Below are 27890 nucleotides of genomic sequence, written 5' to 3'. Positions count from 1 at the left end.
AGGACTTCCTTGGGGTCAGGTGAGGCCTCACCAGTGCCAACTCTGGGCTCCCCCCCTACTGGGGCAGAAGGCCTTTGGCTCCTTGGAACTCTCTTTAAGAGTGGCCTACCATTCCTTTTCTTCTTTCCTTTTCTTGGGGACCCCTGTCTCCTAACTGTAGGGACTGACTCCCCAGGACTTTGGGTAGGGGGGGCGCCCTGGGCGACCACCCCATCTGTGACCAGACTCACCTCTGGGAGGTCATTGCCCAGGATACAATCTAGGGGAAGGTCAGCACTGACTACCACCCTAATCCAGTCAAGGATACCCTCCCTCTCTAGGGGCACTATGGCTACAGGTTTGGAGGTGACCTCCCCTGTGGCTATCCTGACTTTCTTTGTCTTTCCTGGGACATACATGTCTGGGGTCACTAACCGGTCACTCACTACAGTGTGACTGGCACAGGTGTCTCTCAGGCCAGTGGTAGGGATCCCATTCACTTGAATGTGGTGGAAGTGCCTACTCCCACCCTCAGGGATCACCAGCTTACCATCTGGTCCTGTCTCCCAGCACAATGCTAGGAGGACTTCATCATCTGAGGAATCCTCCTCTATGGCTACACTGGACAGCCCAGTGCTAACCACCTTCTTTGGACAGGCTGCATCTCCTCTGAAGTGACCTGTCTGCTGACAGTCAAAGCAAGCCCTACTGTCCAAGAGCTTTTTTAACCCTGGGTCTCCCTGTCTCTGCATGTCAGAGTGGGAGTGGGATTTACTCTCCTCCTTCTTAGGGTTCTGGGGTACAGAGGGAGTCTCTGTGGTGGGCTTACCACCTCCCTCCTTAGGTTTTTGGGGACCTGTCCCCCCCTTCTTGGAGTCTCCCCCCTGGGACTTGACAACCACCCTGGTTCTCAACCACTCATCAGCTGCCTCCCCTAGCTCTCTAGGGTTGGTCAGCTTAGAGTCCACTAGATGCTGGCGTAACCTTTCTTGGATACAATTGGTCAAGATGTGCTCTCTCATGATCAGATTGTATAACCCCTCATAAGTATTTACTTTGTTGCCAATAATCCAGCCCTCTAGTGCCTTTAGTGAGGTGTCCACAAAGTCAACCCAAGACTGGGTACTGACCTTCTGGGTGTCCCTGAACTTCATTCTATATTGCTCTGGGGTCAGACCAAACTTCTTGACTAAGCACCTCTTCATACTAGGGTATGAATCTGCCTCCTCCCCCCTTAAGGTCAGAAGCCTATCCCTCCCTGAGTTGGGGACCAACTCCCACAAAAGGGAACCCCAGTATTGAGGCTTAACCCTTCTCATTTGGAGTGCCCTCTCAAAGGCCCCTAGCCACTTATCTATGTCATCCCCCTCTATATAAGCAGGAACTACCCCCTTGGGTAATCTGGGGCAAACTCCCCCACCCATGGACACCTCAGCTTCTTTATCGCTGCTTCCATCTCTTTTTTCTTTGTATGCCCACTTTTTCTTCTCTAGGGCCAGCTTCTCTGCTTCCAAAGCTATGTAGGCTAGCTGGGCTTCCAGCTCTCTTTCCCTGATGGATGGGTTCTCTCCTCCTGAAAGGACCCTCTTCCTACCACTAGCTTTGGGTCTGCCCCTAGTGACTGTGTCCAGTGAGGACCGTTCCTCCTCTTCCTCACTTGGGGTCTGATGCCTTTCCTCCCCTGAGTGGTTAGAGTTAGCATCATCCTCTTTTGGTTCCTCCTCTGGAGCTTCCTCTGTCTCTACCTCTTGGGCCTCAGCCCATGCTGTCAGGGATTTAATCAGGATTTCCTTCCTGAGATTAGTGGTTGCAGGCAACCCCCTCTCAATACACAACCCCCTAAGCTGGACTACTGTCAGTGTGGGTAGGCTAGCCAGATCAAGCTCCATGGTTCCCTAGTTTTGTGTCAACAAAAACTTTTTGCAAAAATTGGAAACAAGAATTTAGAAAAATTACAAAAATTCAATAATTGAAATTAATCCAAATTAATTTAATAAAAAAATTAAAATTAAAAATTAAAAACAATTTTTGCACTAGGACAATTTAAAGGATTTTTAATTTGTTTTATCTAAAACTGTAACGTGATATTGAACACAAGTACAGGATCCCGTCGCTGCTTCCAATTATGTTGGAAAATGGGTTATTGGTAGGGCAGGTAGGTACCTACACCTAGCAACAAGCCACAAACCTCCACAAAAGTACAGTTAGGTCTCAGTAAATTAATCCCAGCTCTACCCTTGGTAGCTTGGCATCGAGCGTCAAGGCTTAACTTAGGAGACAAAGTGTAAAGCATTCAAATATCACAAAACAGTAATTAAATAAAACACAGGAAACAGTTTAAAAATCCAAAACCAATTTATAAAAATAGCTTATATTTTTATCTTTAAAATGACACAAAAACGATTAAAATCGGTTCAGGGGAACCGGAGATATGAATTTTTAAAGTATTATTATTTTCTAGCGCATAGAAACAAAAAGCGCCAATCGGGTCATCTGGTTGCACCAGGACCGGGACAAGGTCAAACTTTCAGGCCGACCGCGATGGAGCCCTGCTCGGATACAGGTCGCGGGAAGCCTCGGTTAAAAAGTTACCTTCTGACTTAGTCTTTATTTTGAAGTTTTTCTTCACCGGGACGAACCTGCCAGTTGGATCCGACCTCCTGGAGCCCTTGTCCGGATACGCGAAGTCGGTTTCCTCGGTGGTGATTTCTACCTTCGGACTTAGTCGTTTTTTCGAGATGAAAATCCTTCGACCGGGGTAAACCTGGATCTTGATCCGACGTCCGTGGAGCCCTTCTCGGATACGATGACTGGAAGGTCCCGGTCAACTTTTTACGTTCGGACTTAGTCTTTTTTTCTGATGTTTTTCTTGACCGGGACGAACCACGAAGTCAGGCCGGGTCGCGGTTGAGGCAAGCCGGCTAGAATTTCCGCGTCGAGTCGGTCACTTTATGGAGCTTTTTTCTAAAATTTCTCCAATCTTTTCCAAACTTCTGGGGCTTCACCCAGATGTTCTTTTAAGGTTCTTTTGGGGTCCACAGCTCACCCCAAGGGTCCAGAAGTTCTGTGATGGTCCTTGGGAAGTGCGGACTTCAACTCCCAGAGTGCACCTGGCGCAAACTCCTTTTTGGCCACTGGGCAGTGGTCAGCTGGTCACTTTTTCAGGAGTTGGTGCAGAGGACTCTGGTTAGCAATTTTTCACCTGTAGCAAACAGGGAGTCCCTCCTTGAACCAGTTGAAGCCAGGCAAAGTCCTTCTTGTGGTGAAGCCCAAGTGTGCAGCTGGTGCAGTCCTTCTGAGTGCAGGGTCCAGGTGCAGGCCAGGGGTCCAGCAGGGCAGTCCTTCTTCTTCTTTAGTTCCTTTCTTGTTGAATTCTGGAGGGGATCTGAGGCGTGGGTGCAGGTCTGCCAGTTTTATCCTTGCTCCTGGGTGAAAAGCAGGGGGGCCCTGGTCCTCCAATCAGGGACAGGGTCGTCCCCCTGTGATGACCACTTCCTGGGAAGTGTGGCAAAAATCCATCCCAGAAGGCAATAGTCTCTAAAAATCCAAAATGGATGAATCTGATTTTTGGAGGAGAGATCTGGCTGAACCCACCCACTGGTGTGGCTAAAAATCATAAACACACCCCTCTCCTGCCCTCTCCTAATCTAATCAAGGGGGCACCTAGCTGTCTGGGGTTGCAGGATGTGGGGGTGTTGCTGGGTGCTCCAGATGTCCTTCTCTGCCTTTGAAGACCAGTTTGGCAGCCCTCCCCCTTCCTGCTTCCCCATCTGCTGAGGGGAGATTCTCTCCCCCAAGCACATTCCTTTGTGTGAAGTCAGGCCACTTCACACCTCATTAAAGTAGCCTGGCAGAAGCTGCTGCAGGCTGGCCAATCAGAGCACAGCAGCAAAAACAATGCAGAGCTGAAATTGGCAACTTTTTAGGTAAAGTCTAAACTTTTTACCTGCACTAGTTATATTAAATCCAACAACTGGAAGTTGTGGGATTTATTATAACAATCAATTTGATACCAAATTCTTGGTATGTAACATTTAAGGAGACTTTAAAATTTAAAATAAAGTCTGCCCATTCTAGCCTATGAAGGCCATTTACTTCAATGAGGGAAAAACGAATTTGGCTGTTTTTACCTCACCAGGGCTTATAAATCTATTTTTATAAAGTCCCTGCTTATAGTTACATGGCACCCAGCCCTAGGGGCACATAGGGCACACCTTAGGGGTGACTTATATGTAAAAATAAGGTAGTTTAAGACTTTGGAAGTACCTTTAATTCCAAAGTCGAATTTGCATATAACTTTAATTTAAAAGCAGCCAGCAAGGCAGGCTTGCTTTTAAAATGACACTGGGCACCTCAGCAATGCACCTAGGTGTGCACCACCTATGCTGTGGTCCCTAAACCTACATGCCCTACCATATACTAGGGACTTATAGGTAGGTTAACTTAGCCAATTATAATTAGCCTAATTTGCATATCCATTTTACACAGAGCACAGGCCCTGGGACTGGTTAGCAGTACCCAGGGCACCATCAGAGTCAGGAAAACACCAGCATAAAGTGGAAAATGGGGGCAAAAAGTTATGGGGCCTCTGCAATCAGCCCCAGTTTCTCACAGCTGGACTGATGGTTTCACTCACTGTATCTTACCTAAATTCTCCCATTGACATGAAACATGATTGCATACATTGGCATAACTGAATGAGCATAAGTAATCTTGTGTTTTTGTGTCAACGAAGCCAACATCATTGTTAGCTCTATTTTATGTCTACTAGCAGTATGCTGCTACCCTACAATAAACTTAGGAACCCATCATCACAAGCAAAATAGTTTAGTAGTCAGAGCAAACTGTTTTAGAAACAACAACTCATCTGTTCTCTGGCATTGTCTTTCCCATTGTCATTCGTGTCTATCATAATCTTCACAAATACGCTACCTGGGCGCCTTTGTCCTTTATCATCTGTAAGCTTTGTTCTTGCTTTTGCTCCAGCTTCTTCTGTTGGTCGTTCCATTTGTCAGCCATCTTAAATAAAGAAGCCCAAGTTTTAACCTTCAAGGAAGCACACTGTAGAGGATGGTGGCCTTCTTGAACAAAACAGTGGCAGCCATAATGTGGCATCATCTGTACCATACATAACACACTGATAATTTCTCCATTCAGCAGAAACTATATAGGTACCTTCTTTCTCATTTCAATATGAAACAAATTTGAATACCACATCTTTAACCACTGGGTGTGAAAAAAACTCATTATCACATTCTTCCTAGCAAATGTAAAATTGATCTTCCCCCTTGTATAATGCTGAAGACTATATACAGGGTTAGAGAAAAGTTTGATACCAGTAGATACTATTATAGAAGAGGAGGAAGACAAGGCCCTAACCAGAAATGCCGAATTTTTATTTGGTGCACAAATACCTCAATTTACAAGAGCAAGGTCATATTCTGTAGTCACAAAATGTGAATATACACCTGCAAATGGATTTACTCCCAAAGAATGTAACACATCTATAGTGTAATATTACGCGTTAGGCGATATGCTCTCACAAGCGCATTATGGGCATTGGAGGGCTGGGATATCTCCCTAAGTAAGTGAACCCTCATAAACCTATAGGTTCGTTTGTACTCACCAACCTCAACAAGGCCAGACAGGACGTTCCTTGTGCAAGTTGCGCAATCTGAATGTTGGACGTACAGAAGCTCTTGGGGCAATAGAAATTAGAAGGTCCTGGCTTAATGCAACATTAGAAACCTCTGTACCTTTCAGCGATGCCTTTTGAGGGAAAATATGAACCCTTGCAATGAAACAGCCCTAAACCAGCTGGGGGACACCCTTGAAGCCTTAAATTCAGCTGGCATTTACAGCTTTAGACAGATTAGACCAATGGCCAGTTTGTCCTGCCTCCACTGCCATGGCCTCACCTCCCCAACATGACTCCACAGTTGCTCTTTATGTCTTTCAGCTCTAGTGCAGTCTTATCCTATGATATGTTTTCAGTTTGTCTGTCCTTCATATTTTCTTTTTAAATATTCTAGAGTAACTGTTGTATTGTTTTGATCTGGCGAATGTGGAACTTGGAGCGTCGGTGTGTGCGGGGTTCCCTTTACTGACAGTTACTCGGACTGGCTGGTGAAGGGAGCCGCACGCAGTGGTACCTCCGAGAATAAATCTTTCTTGGAGTTCAAGCCAAGCTGTTTGAGCAGTTTTTCTTCTACAGATACAACATCCATTTGGCGACGAGGGCCCAGCTTTGAGGTACGGCTCGTGCCATCAACCTACGCGTGTGCAGAGCATTTTAGCGTTTACAAGCCTAATTTCATGTCTCTTCGGAAAACCCATGGTTTGTGAGGCTGGCGGTGCGCGTTTCAATTAATCTTGGACCGCATGTTAGGAGTTTCCTCCGTTACGCATCCTGAGCGCTGTTGCCGATGCGTTCCCTCCATTGAGAGCCCGGAGCGTTTTTTGTGCCAGTACCTTAGTCCCAGGCAACACAGGCTCTATTGTGGCACAGAGGATTAAAGAGATGCACGCAGTTTCCTAGTGCTGGCAATCGGCAAGGACTCTCACCTGCTAGTGGGAATACTTCTTGCTCCCAACTACTCAGGACTAGAGGTGATCGGCAAGGACTCTCCCCTGCTATCTTGCTCCTGTTTACTCAGCGGCCAGCGGTTGGTGAAGGGACAAGGAAATAGAAGTAGGACTACTTGCTGTAGTGCACCAAAAGTGAAGAAGGACTATTACTCTGTAGGTTTCTTGTGCCAGCGATATAGAAAGTGGACTATTGTGTCTTGGTGGCTACTGGAGAAACTTATCATTATTATTTGTGTTTCTTCCCCTACCATTACAAATTATATCCATATATAATTTACAGTTTACAATTCATCCATGAACAATTCAGCCATTATTGCGCCACCAATGTTCTTACAAGAGGTGGGCTCACCTGACATTGAGTGGGAAGAGTTGGTTGATATGTTTGAGAATTACTTGGAGGCTTTGGATGGCCAAGGATTTAGACCTACAAGAAAGAAGGCTATTCTAATGAGTGTATTGGGTAAGGAAGGCCAACGTGTGTTTAAGTACTTACCCGAATTCCTTAATGAAGATGGAACACACATCGAGGATGTGTTTCTGGAAGCCAAACTTAGGTTAAAGAAAAGGTTTTCAAAAGAAACCAGTATGGTGATGTGTAGGTATAAATTTTATACTCAACCTCAAAGAACAGATGAGTCTATTGATGATTTTGTCTCACGTTTAAGGCAACTCTCCACTAAATGTCAGTTTGGAAGTATGACTGACGAGATGATTAGGGACCAACTAATAGTCCAGTGTAAAAGTAAGAAAATACAGGAACGCTTATGGGCAACGAAAAATTCTTCCCTCAGAGATGCAATTGAAATAGCTAAGGTGATTGAACAATCGGAGTATTATATGAAAGAGATGGCGAAGAAGGACATGAGTAACAGTGAGGTCACCGTTATCAAAAATGAAAAAAAATCATTGGAGGGAGGATACCCAAGGAGCTGTGACAAATTAGTGCGCACTAACAAATCCAATTATAAGATGTGCTTCAGGTGCGGGAGCACTGCGCACAATGCAGACTTCAGGGGTTGTGCTGCTTGGGGAAGGGAGTGCAGGAAGTGTGGCAAAAAAAGGACATTTTGCTAAAGTATGTAGAGCTTCTCCGAGCAAAGTGGCAATGGTGCAGGATCAGTGCAATCAGGATACCCATGAAGACTATGAGGAAGACAGAATTTTGTGGGTACAGAGCACCGGTGTAGGGAGATATTCTCGACCCAAGGCAAAGTTTTTGATTAAGGGCAAGAAGGTTGAGCTTATGGTGGATTCAGGATCTTTGTATACCATTGTACCCAGAAGCATGGTGGATCAGGAATGGCCTGTTGTGACACTGCAGCCTAAGGACATAAACCCTGGGGGATACCAAGGAGAGCAAATTGATATCATAGGTTATATGCTAGCAGACATAAAGTTTCAAAACAGATAGATTGAAGGCAAAGTCTATGTGGCTGAGTCGGGCCACCCATCTTGGGGTGGCAACACCAGTATGACCTGCATATAGTGATCAAACTGAGAACCCCATCTCAAGTTATGGTGGTTGAGGACATGTCCATTCAGGATATCATTGAGGGGGCAAGTGAAGTGTTTGCTGAGATCATTGGAACCTTGAAAGGATACATGCATAAAATAGTGTTGAAAGAGAATGCAGTCCCGGTGCAACACGCATTAAGGAAGATCCCCATAACGATTAGAGGCGAAGTGAAGCAGTTAATAGAGGATATGATGTCTAAGGGTATTATGGAGCCGACAGAAAGCTCTGAGTGGATCTCTCTGGTGGTCATTACTAGGAAACCAGATGGAAGTTTGAGATTTTGCGTGGATTTACGCAGTGTCAACCACAACATCGTAACGGATACTTTTCCTCTGCCGAACATCAATGAGATGTTGTTGTTGTTGAAGGGGGGATGTTTTTTTAGCAAACTTGACCTCAAGAGTGCATATCATCAGATCAAATTACATCCGGAGTCAAAGAAACTCACGGCCTTCATAGCTCCTGAAGGGACTTTCCAATTTAACAGGTTGCCTTTTGGATTGTCCTCGGCTGCAAGTGTGTTCCAGAGGATGATGTCGGTTGTCTTCAAAGGAGTAAAAAATTTAGTATTCTTTCAAGATGACATTCTGGTTTTTGGTAACACTATACATGACCATAATGTTGCATTGAAATGTGTATTAGATAAACTTAAATCTGCGGGACTCATTCTCAAAAAAGAAAAATATAAGTTTTTGGTGGACGAGGGTGAATATTTGGGACATACTCTCTCAAAGGAGGGTGTGAAACCAAAGAAAGACTTGTTAAGGTCCATCAGGGATGCTCCTCCACCAAACAACAAGGATAAGTTAAGATCGTTCATGGGCCCTATAAAATATTATTCGAAGTTCATTCAGAACTTTGCAGACAAAACTGAAGTTTTAAGAAAATGACTGAAGAAAAACATAAGTTTTTGTTGGGGTGATGAGCAAGCTAGTTGTTTTAGTTCTATCAAGAGTGAATTGTGCAATGCTGGTGTCCTAGCGCCTTTTGATGTGACTCGAAGTCCTATCATCACAGTGGATGCTAGTGCTGTTGGTGTGGGTGCTGTACTATCCCAACATCATGCTGGAGGTGAAAAGGCAGTAGCGTTTGCTTCCAGAACTCTATCCCGAGTGAAATAAATTATTCGGTCATTGAGAGAGAGGCTTTGGCTGCTGCTTGGGCGCTGGATCTCTTCCGTACCTTTATTTGGGGCACAACAGTTATTCTACGCACAGATCATAAACCATTAGTGAAAGTGTTAGCACCTGGTGGTGCGGGAAAGGGATCTGCTAGGTTAACTAGATTAGCTTCAAGATTGCAAGAATACATGTACGTGGTGGAGCACATTTCTGGATGGTGCAATGTGCAAGCTGATTGTTTGTCTCGGTTGCCGGTTCAGGATTTAGGTGGTTCTGATGTAGAGAGCGTCGGAGTAGATGTCGTGGTCGCGAGTGTTGAAGATGTTTTTGTGAGTATGCGTGGGTCGCTTTCAAAGGATAAGTGGGTGACAAGTTTGAAAGATGATGTAATTTTGGGTGAAGTAATAGATTTGGTGAAGTACGGGGTAAAAAGGGAGAGTTGTGTAAGCACGTCTGCACGACCTTACTTGAAGGTGTTAGATGAACTAACTCTATATGATGAGGTATTAATGAGGGGCGAGAAATTTATTCCCCCGTTGTGTTTGCGTTTGGACATATTCAAGTTAACTCATGAAGGACATTTGGGTCAGACGTTAACAAAGAAAAGGTTGAGGGAACATTTTTGGTGGCCAGGCATGGATGATGACGTTGAGACCTGGGTTGAGAAGTGCAGGGTGTGCAAGGACAGTGAGAAAAGGTTGAAGCTTGCTGGTCAATCATTTGTTGGTGCTATAGAGAATCCTGGTATGGCATGGCATAGCGTGTGCGTTGATTTCATAGGAACCTTAGCACAAATGGGTGGTCCGTTGAGGTTTGCAATGGGGTTGGTGGATATCTATTCCAAGTGGTTGGTTGTAAAATTTATGAGAGAAATCACCACAAGATCTACTATCAATGTCTTGGAAACAGTTTTTAGGGATGAGGGCTATCCTTACAAGATCATCACGGATAATGGTACCCAATTGGTTTCAACAGAGATGAAAGACTTTTTGTTGAAGACAGGAATCAAACACTCTCGCACAAGTTTGTACAATCCTTGTGCCAATGGCATTGTGGAGAGGGCGAACCGTTTGGTAAAAGGGGTGATTCAAATGGCTTTTGCTAGTGGTAGTAATGTTGAATCAATGGTATTGGACATGGTTTGGGCTTATCGTACCACGAGAAACAATGTGACAGGCGAGGTCCCTTTTGAACTAATGAGAGGAAGAAAGGCTGGGACAAGAGAATTTCCAGCGTGGATGAGGACTGTGTTGGACAGTTGCGTACTTGCTGGAAAGGAGAGTGTTGAGAATGGAAATGTGAGAAGGAAGTGTGATAAAAACAACAATGGTGGTGCGAGGGTGGGAAATCTTGGCAGAATCCAGAAAGGTGATTGGGTGAAAATCAGAGCCAAAGTTGGTATGTGGCAGAAGTTTTGTGGCCCATTCAAGGTAAAGGAGGTGCATCGTTTCTTTGTAGTGTTGGAGAATGGTGAAAAGTGGAACTTGAGGAAAGTGGCAAAATACTGTGATGCTAATTCCGAACTGGTGGGTGAGGAAAATTGTTTTGCAAATGTTCAAAGTAGTAGTGAGTATGGCTGTAGTAGTTATATGCTTATGGATGATGGTGCGTTGATTCACAGCAAAGTGGATGGTGGTGTTGAAGGAGGACATGCTAGTCAGTTAGTAGTGAGATGTGATGGAAATTATACATCTTTACGAAGGACTCAAAGGAATCACAGAGCTCCGGTCTACTTGGGGGATTATGTAAGATGATGTTTCCATATATATAGGCTGTTGTCATAATGAACAAATTGCTTGGTGTTATTGTACCTTTATATCCTTGACACATGGGTTTATCATTTGTTTTTTATTTTAGTTTCTCTTTGTTTTTTTACCATGTTTGGGGGGACGTGGTCTTTTGTTGATTACTGTAAAGGGGAAAAATGTGTTGTATTGTTTTGATCTGGCGAATGTGGAACTTGGAGCGTCGGTGTGCGCGGAGTTCCCTTTACTGACAGTTACTCGGACTGGCTGGTGAAGGGAGCCGCACGCAGTCGTACCTCCGAGAATAAATCTTTCTTGGAGTTCAAGCCAAGCTGTTTGAGCAGTTTTTCTTCTACCAATACAACAGTAACATTTCTATTAGCTAATATTTTCAAATGTAGCTTCCGGTCCTGCACATCTGCATATAGTGTTCAGTGCCTCCTGCTTATCTGCATATCTCATGGGCTCATGGATTATGATATAAGTTTGGTATGTAATTACAGAAAGGGAAACCATTCACTGGAGCCACAATGGCAGAGGCATATAACAAATACCGAATAATATGCAGAACCAGGGGTCTACACCATGCAAAGCAACACATGTTTTAATATACTTCTGTTTGCAAGAGAAAGCACACCTCAGGCAGGCGGCAGCACGCATGCGCTAATTTATTAAATGAAATCTGATATAACAACAGTAGGTCACATACCATTCCAAGGATCTGCACCACCTCCTGAATATGTGAGTTATTGATTTCTCTTTTTAACCTGAAATGATAACAAGGATGGGTATGAACCATCGCAATTCACACCTTTTTAGAGATAGTAAGGCTATCAGGTGAGACATAGAGTCTGTGCTATGTGATAGGAACCCGCGTTTCACAAGTCTGCCATTTTGTAGCTGAATTTCTTAGAACCCCTTCTGCCACAAACACACCATCTCTCTTTCCACACACAGCGCACTTGCATCCCTCACCTGGCTTTTCAGTCTTCTGGCATCAAGTTGCTCTTGACCCTGTGAGTGCATCAGCACAGGGCTTGCTTGTGTACTGTTTCCTCCACCAACGACAGGAGTGTCAGGTAAGTTCTAGATCTTTAATATAGGAGAGCAGGTAGCAACGTCTACTCCTTACCAGGTTTATCTCCAACTGACAAAATCCCTCACAATTCCAGAACACTCCTCATGGTGACTGTTCCCATAGCACCAGGACAACTCATACCATATACATCCTTTAACTTTACAAATAACAGGAGTATAACATATAAAATAAATTAATACAATCTTGCCCCATGTGCTACACACAAGACACAATTCAAACTCTACAAAGTAATATATATTGGGACCATCACATTTTACAAAATGGTATATATTGGTATAATCACAATTTACAAATTAGAAGCATAACAAGATACAGTAATTACCAGACAAAAAAAAAATCTTAAAACTTTTTGGGAGAGGAGACAATCCCCCTTTGAGTTATCTTGGACCATTCCTTATGATAAGTAGTCCCATACCGCATTTTCCTAGAACCTTGATAATTTACTCTGTCCTCTTCTCTACAATTCTGTTCATTCCTGCTAAACAATGTCCATTCACTCCCCTCTCAACACTTCCATCTCTATTGTCCACACCCCTTTGACAGGTTGTCCCCCTTACGTCGGAATCCTGCCAGAACCAGTTCGTATTTCTATTTTCACTGGTACCCTTTTCCTCTCTTTTATTTTTCAATTATGCTCTATTACATCTATCCAATTTGTTAAAATAGCAGATTTGACCATCTGACAATTTGTCAGAACAAGCAAATACACCTAGAACATGGAGAGGTTGAAAATATTTGCTACTACCCTTTCTTACCATGAGATCCAATTTAACATGCACCCATTCATTTTTTCGCAACTTGACCTCCTTTGTACTTTTCTTTTTATCACAGTAGTCTTAGTGTGTCGTCTGTGCCAATGTCAGGTTCTCCATACCTACATTAGGAGACCACTTTATGCCCTCACAACAAAAATCCTTTGTCAGAGACAGATAGCTCCTCTCCAAGTTCCCAAAAGTTCTTAGTTTCTTCACTTAGTTCACTTTTGACAGGGCACCCTTCCTACACAAATCTCTTAATGTCCACTATACCATCATCCTTCTTATTGTGTTCCACCCACTCACTCTCCAGAATGGCCTTACCTTCATCTCCAGCCACAGCCACACAGTATTCATCCCATTCATCCTGCAACTGGACTTCACCCCTCAAGGGTGACCTTCCAAATCTCAGGTAATTTATAGATGTTTATTATAGGAGAGCAGGCAGCAACGTCTACTCCTCACCAGGCATATCTCCAACTCACAATCTCTCACAATACCAGAACACTCATCTTGGTGACTGTTCCCATGGCATCAGGACAGCTCTGATACCACACCCTGCTTAACTACACGCATGAGCTACTCACAGGGAGTCCCCATGTGTAGTATCCACTTTTTGAACACTTCTTACCCACTTTGAAAGTGCCTTGAAAGTGCTAAAATGAACCTTGATTTTCATTCTGTTAAACTAGCGAAGATGTTAACCTGACATATGTTAACTATTTCGTCTATACCATTGTGATGAAATATAACATTGGCAAGTATCTCCCATAAACAAACTTGAGTCGTTTTTGGAGGTAGCATTTCCTCTAGCCGGAAACAATTGGTGCAGAATGAGGGAAGAGGTGGAGTGATCTGGACTTCTTCATACATGTGTGTATGTGACAGTATTTTCAGTAATGTTGATGTAGGAGTACCGCTAAAGCCCCTTCCGCCTGAGAATGGTCATTGCCTGAGACTGGTGTTTATGCAGTGACACTGAGGCTGTGCTTGAGGGAACAGTACTTGTACCTCCCCACGTAACCCTAGGTGCTTATAGTTCCCACGGCTCAAGTCAGCTACCAGGACAGTCGTGGCCATCATCACCACAGGTTTGTGTTGTCCTCTAGTATTTAGCACGGCCTGCATAAATTATTGCTTTTTGTGCATATGTACCTTGTGCCCCAAAGGGCCACGACAATCTTATATCCTGTGTGCTACCACGCACTCCGCCCCACCTCTGTGAGCATGCTGGGTGCAGGCCAGTGTTGTGCTTTCAGCCAACCAGTGTTTTGAGTTGGGGGGCCCTCAGGTTCCCAGCCAGCACTTATTTCACGTCTATGTGTGGCTGGTAGAGGTGGAGGCAGCCTTCTAAAGTAAACTGTGTGAATATTATGGAGCAGTGAGTAAAGATGTTTTACTGTGCACTGCCAAGGAATTGAAGAAGGAATAATACAGTAAATTCTCTCTATTTTCAACAAAAGGGTACAATGTGCCTGTAGGTTGTATTCATAAAGCTGCACTTTGCCAGTACATAGATGGTGGCACCTGGCACATAATTACTGAAACTTTGAATTTTAGCGTGTGCCTGGGCATGGGAGGCTATACCGGGGACATCAATGCCCTACCTATGCATGTATCTGGGCCTGGGATGCTACACTCGGGTCTTCAATGGTCTATCTAGGCATGAACCAGAAAACAATAAGCTACACTCGTGACTGTGATGCCCTAATTAGGCGTGTTCCTAAGCATGAGAGGTTATACTGGGGTCTTGTATGCCCTATCAAGGCATGTATCTGAGCATGAAAAGCTAAAGCTGGGACTTTGATGCCCGTTCTAGGCATATATCTGAGCATGAGAGGCTACATTGGGGTTTTTCATGCCATACCTAGGCATGATGCTGAACATAAGAGGCTACACTGGGGGTGTTGATGCCTTATGTAGGCATGTATCTGAGCATGAGAGGTTACACTTATGTCTTCTATGGCCTACCCAGGCATTTGTCTGAGCATGAGAGGCTACACTGGGGATGCCAAGCCGTACATAGGCTTGTATCTGAGCATGAGAGGCTCCACTGGGGATGTCATTGCCCTCTCTAGGCATGTATCTGAGCATGAGAGGCTACATTGGGAAATGAGATGCCCTTCCTAGGCATGTATTTGAGCATGAGAGGCTACAGTGGGGACATCCGTGCTCTACCTAGGCATGTATTTGAGAATGATAGGCTACACTGAGGACTTCTATGCCCAACCTAGGCATGTATCTGAGCATGAGAGGCTACACTGGGGGCGTTGATACTCTACCTAGTTATGTAGCTGAGCATGAGAGCCTACAATGGGGAATTTGATGCCCTACCTAGGCATGTGAGGCTACCCTGGGGTCTTCAATGCCCTACCTAGGCATGCATCTGGGCATGAGAGACTACACTGGGGTGTTTCATGTTCTACCTAGACATGCATCTGGGTATGAGAGGCTATACTGGGGTCTTTCATACTCTACCTAGGCACGTATCTGGGTACCAGAGGCTAAACTAGGGAGATCAATGCCTTACCTAGGCACGTAACTGAGCATGGGAGGCTGCATTCAGAAATTCTATCCATATGCATGTATCAGAGCACGAAAGGCTACACTTGGATCATTCATGCTCTATCTAGGCATGTGTCTAGGCATGACAGGCTACACTGTTACTTCAGTGCCCTACCTAGGCATGTATCTGGGCATGAGAGGCTACACTGAGAACGTTGATGCCCTACCTAGGCATTTATCTGACCATGAGAGGCTACAGTGGGAACATTGATGGCCTACCTAGGCATGTACCTGGGCATGAGAGGCTATACTGGGGACATGGATGCCTTACCTAGGCATATAGCTGGGCATTAGAGGCTATACTTGGGTCTTTGACGCCCCATCTAGGCATATATCTGAGCATGAAAGACTACATTGGGGATGTTGATGCCCTACGTAGACATGAATTCGAGCATGAGAGGCTACACTGAGGTCTTCTATGCTCTACCTCGGCATGTACCTGAGCATGAGAGGCTACACTGGGGACACCAATTCCCTACTTAAGCATGTATCTGCACATGAGAGGCTACATTGGGAAAGTCAATGGCCTACCTAGGCATGTATCTGAGATTAAGGGGCTACACTGCGGTCTTCTATGCTCTACCTAGGCATGTATCTGAGCATGAGAGGCTACACGTGGGACTTCTATGCCCTACCTAGGCATGAATCTGAGCATGAGCGCCTACACTGGGGACATCACTGCTCTACCTCTGCTCGGAACTCCTGACATACAGTGTTTTACCTCTATTGATTATTAACATTTATATCCACCACTCGACTGGGAAAAAGCAAGAAACAATCAACGTTTTACTGGCCTTTATTACTGCCAAGATGGCTAAATCCAGCTCCGTTTATATGGATGACAGGAGATTTCAATATGAATTTAATGCAGAACACAACTAGGGATCACATTTTGGACATAATTGATCAGACCTGGCAAATTCCCACACTTCAGCCATCTATACAGAGAAAGGATCACAGGGGGTGACAATCTGTAACTGAAGCAGAGCACCTTGACTTGAGAGCTAGTAGCGGTCACATTAGTCCAGATATTGCAGCACAGCTTACCTACCATTCAGCAATCTCTAGCTAAAAACCCGACTACACCTTTGTGTTCTTAGCCCGGTTTCATATGGTTAAATACTTTGAACAGGTATCCTGAATGGAAAGTGATCATCTACAGCAAAGGATACTGTTATGTGCAGATTGTCCAATTCAAGATCAAGTTGAACCGGATGTTCATTCTCCATGATCAATTACAGAAGGCTTTTCTTGTCAATAGGATCCATCCAACGAGTGGAACAAATAGCTAGGTGTATATGGGAGTGGGTCAGTGAAGAGATCAACGATCAGTTGGAGCAGTGGGTACAATTTTTGGGTATGCCATTAGAAGATCAGGAAGTGCTCTGAGGTGTTTCTAATGTCTCTGTTTCAGCAGTAGCACGGCGTGAAAAAGCATCAGCCCAACTAATAACACTAAAAAGAAACTGAATCGATCTCTCAGGCTACTGTGGAATGGCACTAATCAGCCCCCGCGGTCTTTGACTCTCACAAAGTTCACCAATTCAAGATAAAGTTTAACCGGAGGTTCATTCTCCATGATCAATTTACAGAAGGCTTTTCTTGTCAATAGGATCCATCGCATGAGTGGAACAAACAGCTAGGTGTATATGGGAGTGGGTCTGTGAAGAGATCAATGATCCGCTGGAGCTTTGGGTACAATTTTTGACAATGCTATTGGAGGATCAAGAATTGCTCTGAGGTGCCTCTAATGTCTCCGTTTCAGCAGTAGCACAGCCTGAAAAAGCATCAGCCCTACTAATAACAGCAAAAAGAAACTGAATCGAGCTCGCAGGCTACTGAGGAATGGCACTAATCAGTCTCTGTGGTCTCTGACTCTCACAAAGTTGAGATCGCTCTACAAGAAACCCACCTGGGAGTCGGTAAATGCAGAGAAGGATTTGTACTGGTGTAAACTACTTGCAGCTTCTCGCAATAATGATGCCAGAGGATTCTAGCAAATGGCGAGCCACTCCAAGTGCATGAGGATGCCTGCCCATTCTTTAAACATCTTGGAAGCTACCTGGTCCACATATCTCCAGGAAATGTATGGGGGTCTGAGAGTGCCACAGGGGAATCAAGAAAAACAGTCTATAATCACGGAGACAATTAGCCTTTCAAGACCTTTGTCCACGAGGGTCGTGGAGAAAATCATTACAACTAGTTGCCGGGATGGTGCCCTAGGCCCTAAAGGTATACCACAAGCAATTCACAAACAGAACTCCCAGTACTGGGCAAAACAACTGACCATCTTATGTAATCATGTCCTTTAAAACCAAGTAATACCGGATTGTTGGCATGGTTCTATTTGACCCCATTTTACAAACAAGAAAAGGTGACATCACCTGCAAGTTACCGGCTGATTGCTCTAATGGATGGGGAAGCAAAATAGTTTGCAAAATGCTTACTTGCTGATTTGAGAGCTTGGGGCGAAGTAGTCTCTCTAGTGCCAATTAATCATACCGGGTTCATAAAGAAAACAGGCACTTCTACAAACATCTCTATGCTTGCTCTGCTAATGGAACAAGCTAGGCATCGCTCATTCAATATACATCCATGCTTCGTTGACTTTAGCTCTTCTTTTGATTCAGTATAGTGTTACATTTTTATGGACTAAACTGCAAAGCTGGGAAATTACCCTCTCCCTAACTAAGAGCTATACAATTACTGTACACTGACACATGACAAGGATCAGGTTGAGAAAAGGTTCAGCAAAGTTGAAAAAAATACCTATAAATAATGGCCAAGGTTGTGTTTGACCCCAAATCTTTTCAATTTTGCCTGGCGGAGTTGTCTACATTGCTAGTGTCTGGATTTAGCGCATCTCATATGATATATGCCAATTACATTGTATTGATGAGTTACACTAAGGTTGGCCTTCAGAATTTAATCACTAAAACAACTCAGTATGTTGCAAGACATGAGCTTAAAGTAAATTTATCTAAAACAAAAACAATTTTATTAACCACGAGAAGATGTCCATCTCTGATCTACTGTCTGGATGGCTCGGCGTTGGGCCCTGTGCAGGAATATAAATATTTGGGAGTCATTTTTTAATCCAAGGGATCCTATGTCAAACAATGCAGTGCTATACAAAGAAGAAATAAAACTTTAACCTCTGCTTTTTGCTCCTTGAGGAACACCTTAAAAGAAATGTCTTCAGCCTCATTTGACGGTTATGATGGCAAAATATATTCCCTTTCTTACATATGGGATTGAGGTGCTAAGAGGTGGAGCTGATAAAATAATAGCAGAAGCTGTTGTAAGGACATATCGTTGTGTGTCTAATCCAGCATCGTGTGTTTAATCCAGCGCAAATTCACCTGGCGTTTGGACTTCGGAGACAGAGTGTGAGTAGTCTGGGTGCGTTCTTGAAATTTTGCTACAAGCTAAAAAATGACACCAGACCCAACTTAAGTAATATTGTGTGGAAAGCAATAGATGATCCAACCAATATCGAGGCCCACCACTACTTGAATCAGGCGCTCTCTACTTTTAAGGTAGAGGGGCTTTGGACCATAACCCTTTCACCCCTTGCTTTGAATAGAGTTATCAATTCCATGGAGAAAAAGATCCCTCTACTTGAAGATAAATCAGTACTGTCCAAAAGATCACACGCCTTGGTGGTAATTGGCTCATATGGATTCCTGCGGCCTCAGTCATATTTAGGGGATCTGTTTGGACTAAAACCTAAGCTTAAACTGTTAGCTCTGCGGATGGGGGGCCTTTCTAACCCGTTTTAATTCCCCAGCTTGGAACCGATGCTCCATGGAGATCACATGTCGGCTCTGTAAATATCCCAAAGAGAACATATGCAATATTGTATGTACTTGCCCTGCCCTTATGACCAAACAAAAAGGTCTACTAAAGCCGTACTTCATTAAGAACAGCAAATGTACTTATAGGCAGACTGTTACAGCCTGCCTACAAGGAAATGCTGTGATGTTTACTGGGAAGTTTCTTAAATTCATACAAATTGCAGAGTTCAAACTAGCAAAAAGTGACATATAAAGGATCCCTTGATTTGGCAACGTCTGGTACTAAGTATTTAGCAAATAATTTATATTTTATGTAGTGTTATTGCAGTGTGGCAGGTATGACAGGTTGCAATGAGGACGTTGATGACCTACTTAGGCATGTATCTGAGCATGAAAGGCTACATTGGGGAAGTTGGTGCTCTACCTAGGCATGTATCTGGGCAAGAGAGGCTACAATGCGGAATTTGAAGCCCTGCACTGACTTGTATCTAAGCATGAAAGGCTACACTGGGGACTTTGATGCCCTACCTAGGCATGCACCTGAGCACGAGAGGCTACACTGGGGACGTCCATGCCCTACCTAGGCATGTTTCTGGGCATGAGAGGCTAATCTGGGGACTTTAATGCCCTACCTATGCATGTATCTGGGCATGGGATGCTACACTGGGGTCTTTCATGCTCTACCTTGGTATATATTTGAGCATATACCTATATACCTGTCTTGAGATGCCTTCTCCATTGTGTTCTTGCTCACAGTTTCGATCCTTTCTTGTCTCTTTAGATCCAGCCTCTTCTTCATCTGTTTAGTGTCACTGAGGAAAGATATATAAAACTTTATTTAACTTCACAGGTTTAGGCCTCCCTCTTCCTTTTTCCAACTACCAAACAGGTAAACTTTACATTTTCATGGCTTGCCAGTTTTTAAAAATATGATCCTTTTCCTTCTAGGTCACTTTACTTTGGAATTCTTTCCTTCTGCATTTGAGATCTCCGACGAATTGATTGCATTTTAGAAAGGTATTAAAAATGTGCCTATTTATGAATTAACTGTCTCTTTAACAAGTTCCTTTATGGCGCCATGACACCCTCGGTTACCGCATGCTTTAAAAATACCTTAAATATAAATAAAAATGAGAAATAATCGAAATGTGGGGTTTTTATGTTGTTTTAAGATGAATCCAATACATTCCTTCATTCAAAGAGCAAGGTCATCTAAATTGCAAAAAGGTTTAAAACATCCTAAGAACTAAATCGACAAAGTTAGATTTAATTTAACTCCTGTAATTCTAAAGTCTGTAATTATAAGCAAGCCTGTAAAATTGCTGCCTACAGGGGACAAGAGGACAAGCTGCTAGTTGAGCAGTTAAAATTAAACTGCACACAGTTAATACTTTAAATGCATACCCTTAGGCTTGTGTGTGGTCATGCCCTATGCCGCAGACATGATAAACTTGCATGCACATCTTAGTTTCTGACAGAGCCCATTAGTGGAATAAGGTTGAGCCAGAGTAGGGTAGTTGTTTCTAAGGGAGGTGACATGGCTAACCATGGCAAGGGGTAGGCGAGTCATAACCATGGTAATCTAACTTGGCCTCCTTTTTGTTACTAAACAATTATGCAGTGCTTAATTTGTAAAAAACATAAGTGGCAGGGCTCATATCAGGAGGCCACTGCAGCTTTCACCAACCATTGCCCCAGCCATCACTTCCAATGAAAGTACCAACACAACTACTAATTATCACAATCCTACAAGAGTAGAGTGACAATTCCGGTTATTCCAGACCCCCAAAGCTTAAAGAATTGCTTAGGCAGCAAGTATTAATCATTTTAATGCATACTGAATTCATAACAAGCTGTTGCTGTGCTCATCCTTAAATTACACAAACAGCGCCATCATGTGACAGACTGCCATAAATGGCTGTGTTGACAATTAAGTGCTAGTGGCAAGCACTGGAAACCTCTGGCACAAATTAAGCACTGCAATTACGCCATTTCTATGGGCCACCGGAACTTGTACATAATTGTCTTGCTGGAGACCATGGTTAGCACCTGGGAGCTTTTCTGGTACTCTTCCAGGAATAATATCTTATCCAGGTATGGCATCCCCCACCGAGACTGATCCTTCAGATGAATGTAGAAGTATGAAACTTGTGTAAAGGGTTATCAAGTATAGGGCTGCACTTGAATATGCAAACAAGCCGCTGTCCTCAATAAGTAGACTTTTTGTGACTAGGGGCCAGATGTAGCAAAGGTTTTTACCCATTCTGTGTCTATGGGAAAAAGTGTTCGCACATATGGCCCTAGGTGTACTAATATGCATTGGGGAGTACTGGCACAGTCTTGTCAGCCAATTTCAATTTCACTCTTTTGGTTGTTTTTATAAACAGTTCTCAAGGGCAATGACCTATAGTTCTCTGTGTTGGGGCTCCACAGCCACCCCCAACTTGTTTCCACACAGTGTCCTGAAGCAGGTTGAGAGGAGCACTCAGTCTGTGAGGTACAAAGGTTTTGGGAGTTCCCCTTTGCAAATTAGTTATCTCCCCAGGGCTCAGTAACAGACCAGATGGTTTACAACCACATTTGTGGTCTCAAATAATGTATACATCCCGTTCCAAGTTGTATATAGGGGGGGCACCCCTCTTTCACACTCCCTTCTTATTTTTTTCTTTTTTTTAATTATTGTGATTTAAATGCAAAAGTAGAACCCATGATGTTCATCCGTTCCCTCCCACCCATGGACCTTTTAAGTCCAGGATATTGTTCAAAGCAGTCATACACAGCAAGGTCTAGAGATAGAGTAGCTTCTGGGAGCACTCCCTCCTAATTACGTTCCTGAAAGGTCACAAAAGATGCATACAAGGGTTTTTGTACATTTCAAAATGTCATTATGATGTAGCAACATCTGTCATTTTGCGAGTTGCTGGTTTGTGCCTGCAAACGGGAGTTGCACATCAGACCCTAAATCACATGCAGAACTATAAACATCCAATAAGATAAGAATTGTCACCTTTCTGCCATCTCTTTAAGGGTTTTCAGCTCCACCGCCTGCTTTTCTTGTGCCAGCTCTGTTAATTTAGTTATTTGCTGCCCAAACAAAAAAAGAATTATGACTTTTAATATAGCATCCCAAAAGTATACATGTTGACCAACAGATGACTAGGTGTAGCACATTGCACAAAGTATTTGGGTCAACACATAAGTTCACCTTGACAAAGCATGAATCTGATCTATGTGTAAATATCCTTTGTTATTGTGATACATATGTGTAGACTTCCAACTAAAGCAAATGTGGTAGACGTCTTTACAGTGAGGTTCAAAAACCACAAAGGCATTAACAAAGCAAATGTATTTGAACTGTATATAGAAACGTGCATGCAAACACACAGTATACCTGCACACACTCATTTAAATCATGCACTTAGACAGAATAGTATACTCACAGAGAGCTATTCACACACATACTAACATAGAGACAAAAGCCCAAGGACACAAATTAGCAAATAAAGAAGACCTTGAACCCAGTCTTGCATCAAACATACACATATACCTCAGCGTATTATTGAGTCACAACGGCCCGAGGAATTAATTAAACTCCAATGGTCGCAGACATTAACAAGCTTAATTGGCCCCAATGTTACTGTACGTCAATCACCACAGGGAGTAATTAGTTCAAATGGTGCATGAAGTAATGTTTATGAGTGGTCTATGGTCAAAATTAACCTCAGCAGACCAAGCCAGTAATGGACCAGCATGGTACTAGACAGTAATAAACATCAATGGCCCCTAACATTAATGATTATCAATGTCCCCAGGCAGTTATGAACATGAATTGACTCAGCAGCAATGAATATCAATGGGCCAGGTGGTAATGAGTTATGTAATTAACCAAGTATGCCATTGATACTGAATGTGGACCCTAAGGAGGTCCCAGCCTGGGTTGGACCTTCACAGTGCAATTGGGCAGCTGGCCATTTTAGTGCTAGCCTGGACCTGAGCCACCAACGCACAGGTTCTATGGTACCACCTTCTTCACAGACCATCTCTAGAGCAAAGGCTAGTGCTAAAGGTAGGTGGGAAGGCAATGGAACCTGGATCTATTATTATCTCAATCCAGAACATGCCTGCAACAGTGAAATGGAGCACTGGTTAGATAAATGCAGCATTCAGAAAATGTGTAATCAGCGAATCAAACAGTTTAAGAGAAGAATAATTATTACTGTCTTTTTAATTGCTGGTGGATCCCAGGAGGAACATTGGCTTCACACAATCTTGTATTGCCTTTGCATTCATAACGTTGGCTGGTGGGTCCAAACATCACTTCTCAGACAGAAGTGTGCATCTTATGGCTAGAAGTACCTAGTCCTAAACTGTCTGGATGGAGGCATTGATCTTCAGTCTTATGTGTGGCATGGATTTGAACTGATGATGAAGGAAGACTAAGAGACCTCTACTATGACACCCACCTGATCATCTCCCTGACTGAGAACCCCTCATCTCCTTGACCGAGAACCCTTCAACAGCCAAGAAGAATTTCAGAGACAGGATGGAAGGAGTCACCACCTGGATGAGAGAGAGCTGCCTCAAGGCGAACTCCCACAAAACCGAGATTCTCATCCAGGGACCCTCCCCATCATACTGGGATGACTCCTGGTGGCCCTCAACCCTCGGCAGGCACCCCCCCCCCTACTGACCAAGCATGAAACCTCGGCGTCCTCCTAGACTCAACGCTCACCATGACCAGACAGATCAACTCCGTCGCCTCCACCTGCTTCCACACCCTCTGGTCCCAACAGAAGATCTTCAGATGGATACCAACCGACTGCTGGAAAACCGTGACACACGCACTAATCACAAGCAGTCTAGACTATGGCAACGCCCTCTATGCAGGAACTTCCAAGAAAAACCTGAACAAGCTGCAACTAATTCAGAACGCCGCTACCAGACTCGTCCAAGACATTTCCCACTGAGAAAAACATCACAGAACACCTGAAAAACCTCCACTGACTCACTGTTGAGAAGAGGATCAACTTCAAACTCCCCGTACAGGCCTACAGAGCCCTCCCCAACAGCGGAACAAGCTACCTCAACCACTGCATCACCTGGTGCACCCCTTCCAGACCTCTCCGCTCATCCCATCAGTCGCTCACCAATGTACCCCATACAAAGAAGTCCTCCGCTGGAGGAAGATATTTTTCATACCTGGCAGCAAAAGCTAGGAACACCTTACCTACTCACCTCAGACAGTCGTCACTGCTGCCTAAGTTCAGGAAGGACTGTAAGACCTGGCCCTTCAACTGATCTCTGAGGGGACACCACTCAGCGCCTTGAGACTCTATGGGTGAGTGGTGCACTCTAAAATACATGATTGATTGATTGACTATGGCAGCTCCATGCATGCATAAGCCTCCTGTACTGCTTTTGAGCTTTTGTTCGTCAGCAGCAGATAGTGCATCCAGGTGGCAGGCTTGACCCGTTCCTTGCATGGCAGAGAGGTTTAAGGGAGAATGAAAGAATAAATGGACACAAGAGCCCACAAATGAACGCACAGAGGACCACAGAAGACTCTATCAAAGTAATTTCTGAAGAACCAAGCATGGGAAATACCTGAGTGGGAGAAGCAGGTGACAGAAGAGGAGTCTGGAACCAAACCAACCTTAGAGAAACCTGTTAGAGCAGTAGAAGCACAGAAGCGTGTTTATACCAAAGTGGAAATGTGGCTTCCAGGACTTTGGAGTGCCAACTAAAACCTTTAGAGGAGGATAGAATCAATGGGCAGTCCAATGAACAAGAAATGATGGTAAAGTGCATTCAAATTCTGGAAAGTGCCAATTGATGTAATGCAAATTGAAGTGGTGTGTGATGTGCTCAACCCAGAACTGGAGGTAATCAATCTGTCACCCTGGGCAGTAAATGATGCTATATTAATAGAAGCATAAGCAGGCTCTTGAAATCAACTACCAGATCTTAGAGATACATGAAGATCCATGCCAGACACCCTACTTGCATAATTTTTCCACAATGGAGGGATCAGAGGAATTTGAAAATTCATGGTTCTCAGCAACTTTGCCACCCTTATGAGAGTGATGCCTGATGCCTTGAGTATTGATGGACACATGCATACCTTCCCAAAGACTGCAATACAAGCAGGATAAAATGTCTCTCTGAGGCAAATCCATGCAGAGTCTGTAAACCGTGTGTCTTTGCAGATTCTAGGATCATGAATGGCTGGTGGGATGCTCATGCTTGGTTTCAATGAACTATGACTGTGGCAACTGTCAAACTGGAAAGAGGGACCAGTGAGGAGACCTGAAGGTATTTCTACAATCTTCTGAAGACACCAGTTGTCATGAAAGGTGCGTTTTGACATCAGAGCTGAACTATCTACATTTGAGAGGTCGCACTGCCATTGAGAGTCCATTGGGAAAAGTACTGAGTCCTGAGTTTCAGATTTAATGTTGTGAAGATATCTACTGCTTGTGAATGGAACTCCAGCAGCCCTTATTCTCTTTGTGATCTTTGTGGTACTGCAGGCTTAATTATGCAATAATTCTCCAGCGGGTCATCTGCTCAGTGAAGTCACAACTTCCCATCTCAATATAATGTATTTGATAATATCTCTTTGCTGAGTGTCGTTGTTGTCTTATGTGATGTCACCAGTGCTGCCATTGGCGATTTAAGATGGTATCTGTGTTGTCATTAACAAAGTCAGGAACAGTGCACTGGTGGTGAGGTGTGGTTGTGCTTCAGTTAATTTCAGTTTTTAAATTGGAAACATAATGCACTTTCCACAGAATTTTTAATAGGGAACACACACACACAGACCCAACGCCATGACATATGTCAGGCTGTGTGACTAGCATGACAGGACTTACATAACAAAGAAAAAGCTATTAAGCAAGGGAAAATTTATATGACATTTGATTTTCTGAAGGCACAATTTGCCTATCTAACTATTGAAATGGCAATAAACATTGGTGCAGTGCTTACCTCGATAACATGCTGCTCCCGCTTCTTCAGAATACCCTCATGTTGTTCCTCTCCCAAAAGAAGAAGTTCGACCTTCATTTTCTCCTTTAGATCCAAGACTGTAGGGTCACCTGTTTCTTTAGGCTCTCCCATGTATACCTCTGTGCAAAGGTCATCTTCGGGGAGACTGTTAAAAAGTAAACCCAGATGTGAGTGCAGTTCTGAATGTTTAGTTTTTAGAGGAAGGTAAATTGAGACAGAGAAATGAACATCATACCATTATTGTGGATCCTCCATCTTATAGTGATCTTGTGCTCCAAATACATTTGGGATCATCACATAGTCCACAAAATTTCTAAAATATTGCTAAAGAGACACACATTTCTGTGCTCTATCTACACACTGCTGGATTATGAAAGGGCTCCTTTAGTGTTCCTAGGGTACTTTCATATTATAGAAAGAGTCAAAGTATGCCCTCTTCAGTGATACCATTTACACACAACACGGGTCCAGTGACACTGTTCTTTCTCATAATTATCCAGGTTGTGTGTGTCCTTTACTTATAGGTCTTAATCTATACATATATTAAAGTAGTAAAACAACACTGTTTACTATACAAACTGATAACTTTATTTTGAAAAAATAATTGTAAATATGCAGTAATGAACTATTATCACTGCAAACCGAGCCACATAATAATATAAAACAAAATATGTAAACTAAATATAAAATATTTAAAAAATTAATGTACAAAAGTGATAAACATATTTACAAATACTAATTAATAACTACATTTTTAAATCAATAAAAATGTATCGGAAAAAAACTTCCCAGCCTACTTCCCTATTAAAACAAATCACCCAAAAAACGATATCAAAATAATGTATGCAATTTATCAAACAGAATGAACAAAAACTAATAAAAAATGTTAATTAACGAAATCAATATAGTTTGTATATTTCAAATTTGCTGCTGTACAATCAAATATTAATAAACGTCTACTGAACTACTAATAATGATCTGTTTAACTGCTTTGGTGCTAATGACTTGTTGGACACATCCTCAGCACCAGTGCACTAGCACTCACCCACAGACGGAGAAAGTGTTAGCACATCCCCTGTAGGACCCCCGTCTCATGCCCCCACCAGAATGTAATGGAAGTGCTACTGCTGCCACAGCTGACCCCTCCCCTGAGATCAGATGACATTATCACACATTACTGGTTCTTTATATTTGAAAACAAATGTGCTGTCTTAGTTGGATGTTTTACTGTCTGTGCAGTGTGTGTAATCTGTTCATTGCGTGTTTTAGAAATGAAAGTGGTGTGGAGCTTCATGGTGAAGTATGAGTGGTGTTTGGCTGGCGGTGTGTGCTGCTGGCATCTGGCTGGTGGTGTGTGTAGACTGGCATTTGGTTGCCAGTGTGTGTGTAGTAACCAGCAGCAAGTCACTACCCACACACCTTCACTGAAATGCCAGTCCACTCATTCTGCCAGGCTGTGTGATTGCTGTGTCTGAACTTGCATCCGGCTGGCAGTGTGTGTGCCTGATGCCTAGCTGGTGGTGTGTGTAAACAGGCGTTGGGCTGGTGGTGTGTGTGTGTGTTGACTTGCTGCTATTCACTGCACCACATTGGCAGCCAAACACCAGTCCAAACACTCTGCTAGGTGGTGGATTGCTGTGTCAGTCCTGTGGGTGTTTAAAAGTGATGGGCTCTTAAATGGCGCAGTTGGTTGATGTAAGTGTTGTAATATGCAAGG

General features: G+C 43.5%; 1 protein-coding gene across 1 annotated transcript in view; it reads right to left on the bottom strand.

The window, feature by feature from the left end:
• PLCB2 (phospholipase C beta 2) overlaps window positions 1-27890 on the bottom strand; it is a 453229-nt gene that overhangs the window by 6234 nt on the left and 419105 nt on the right. Inside the window, exons 26-30 of the mRNA XM_069208592.1 lie at window positions 26153-26318; window positions 22173-22249; window positions 19882-19977; window positions 11659-11716; window positions 4912-4998 (exon numbers count right to left, since the gene is read on the bottom strand). Of these exons, the coding sequence (XP_069064693.1) occupies window positions 4912-4998; window positions 11659-11716; window positions 19882-19977; window positions 22173-22249; window positions 26153-26318 (484 nt within the window). The remainder of the gene's footprint in view (window positions 1-4911; window positions 4999-11658; window positions 11717-19881; window positions 19978-22172; window positions 22250-26152; window positions 26319-27890) is intronic.

Source organism: Pleurodeles waltl, chromosome 9 (assembly GCF_031143425.1).
Source record: "Pleurodeles waltl isolate 20211129_DDA chromosome 9, aPleWal1.hap1.20221129, whole genome shotgun sequence".
Classification (NCBI taxonomy): domain Eukaryota; kingdom Metazoa; phylum Chordata; class Amphibia; order Caudata; family Salamandridae; genus Pleurodeles; species Pleurodeles waltl.
This window is presented reverse-complemented; position numbering and strand designations above follow the sequence as displayed.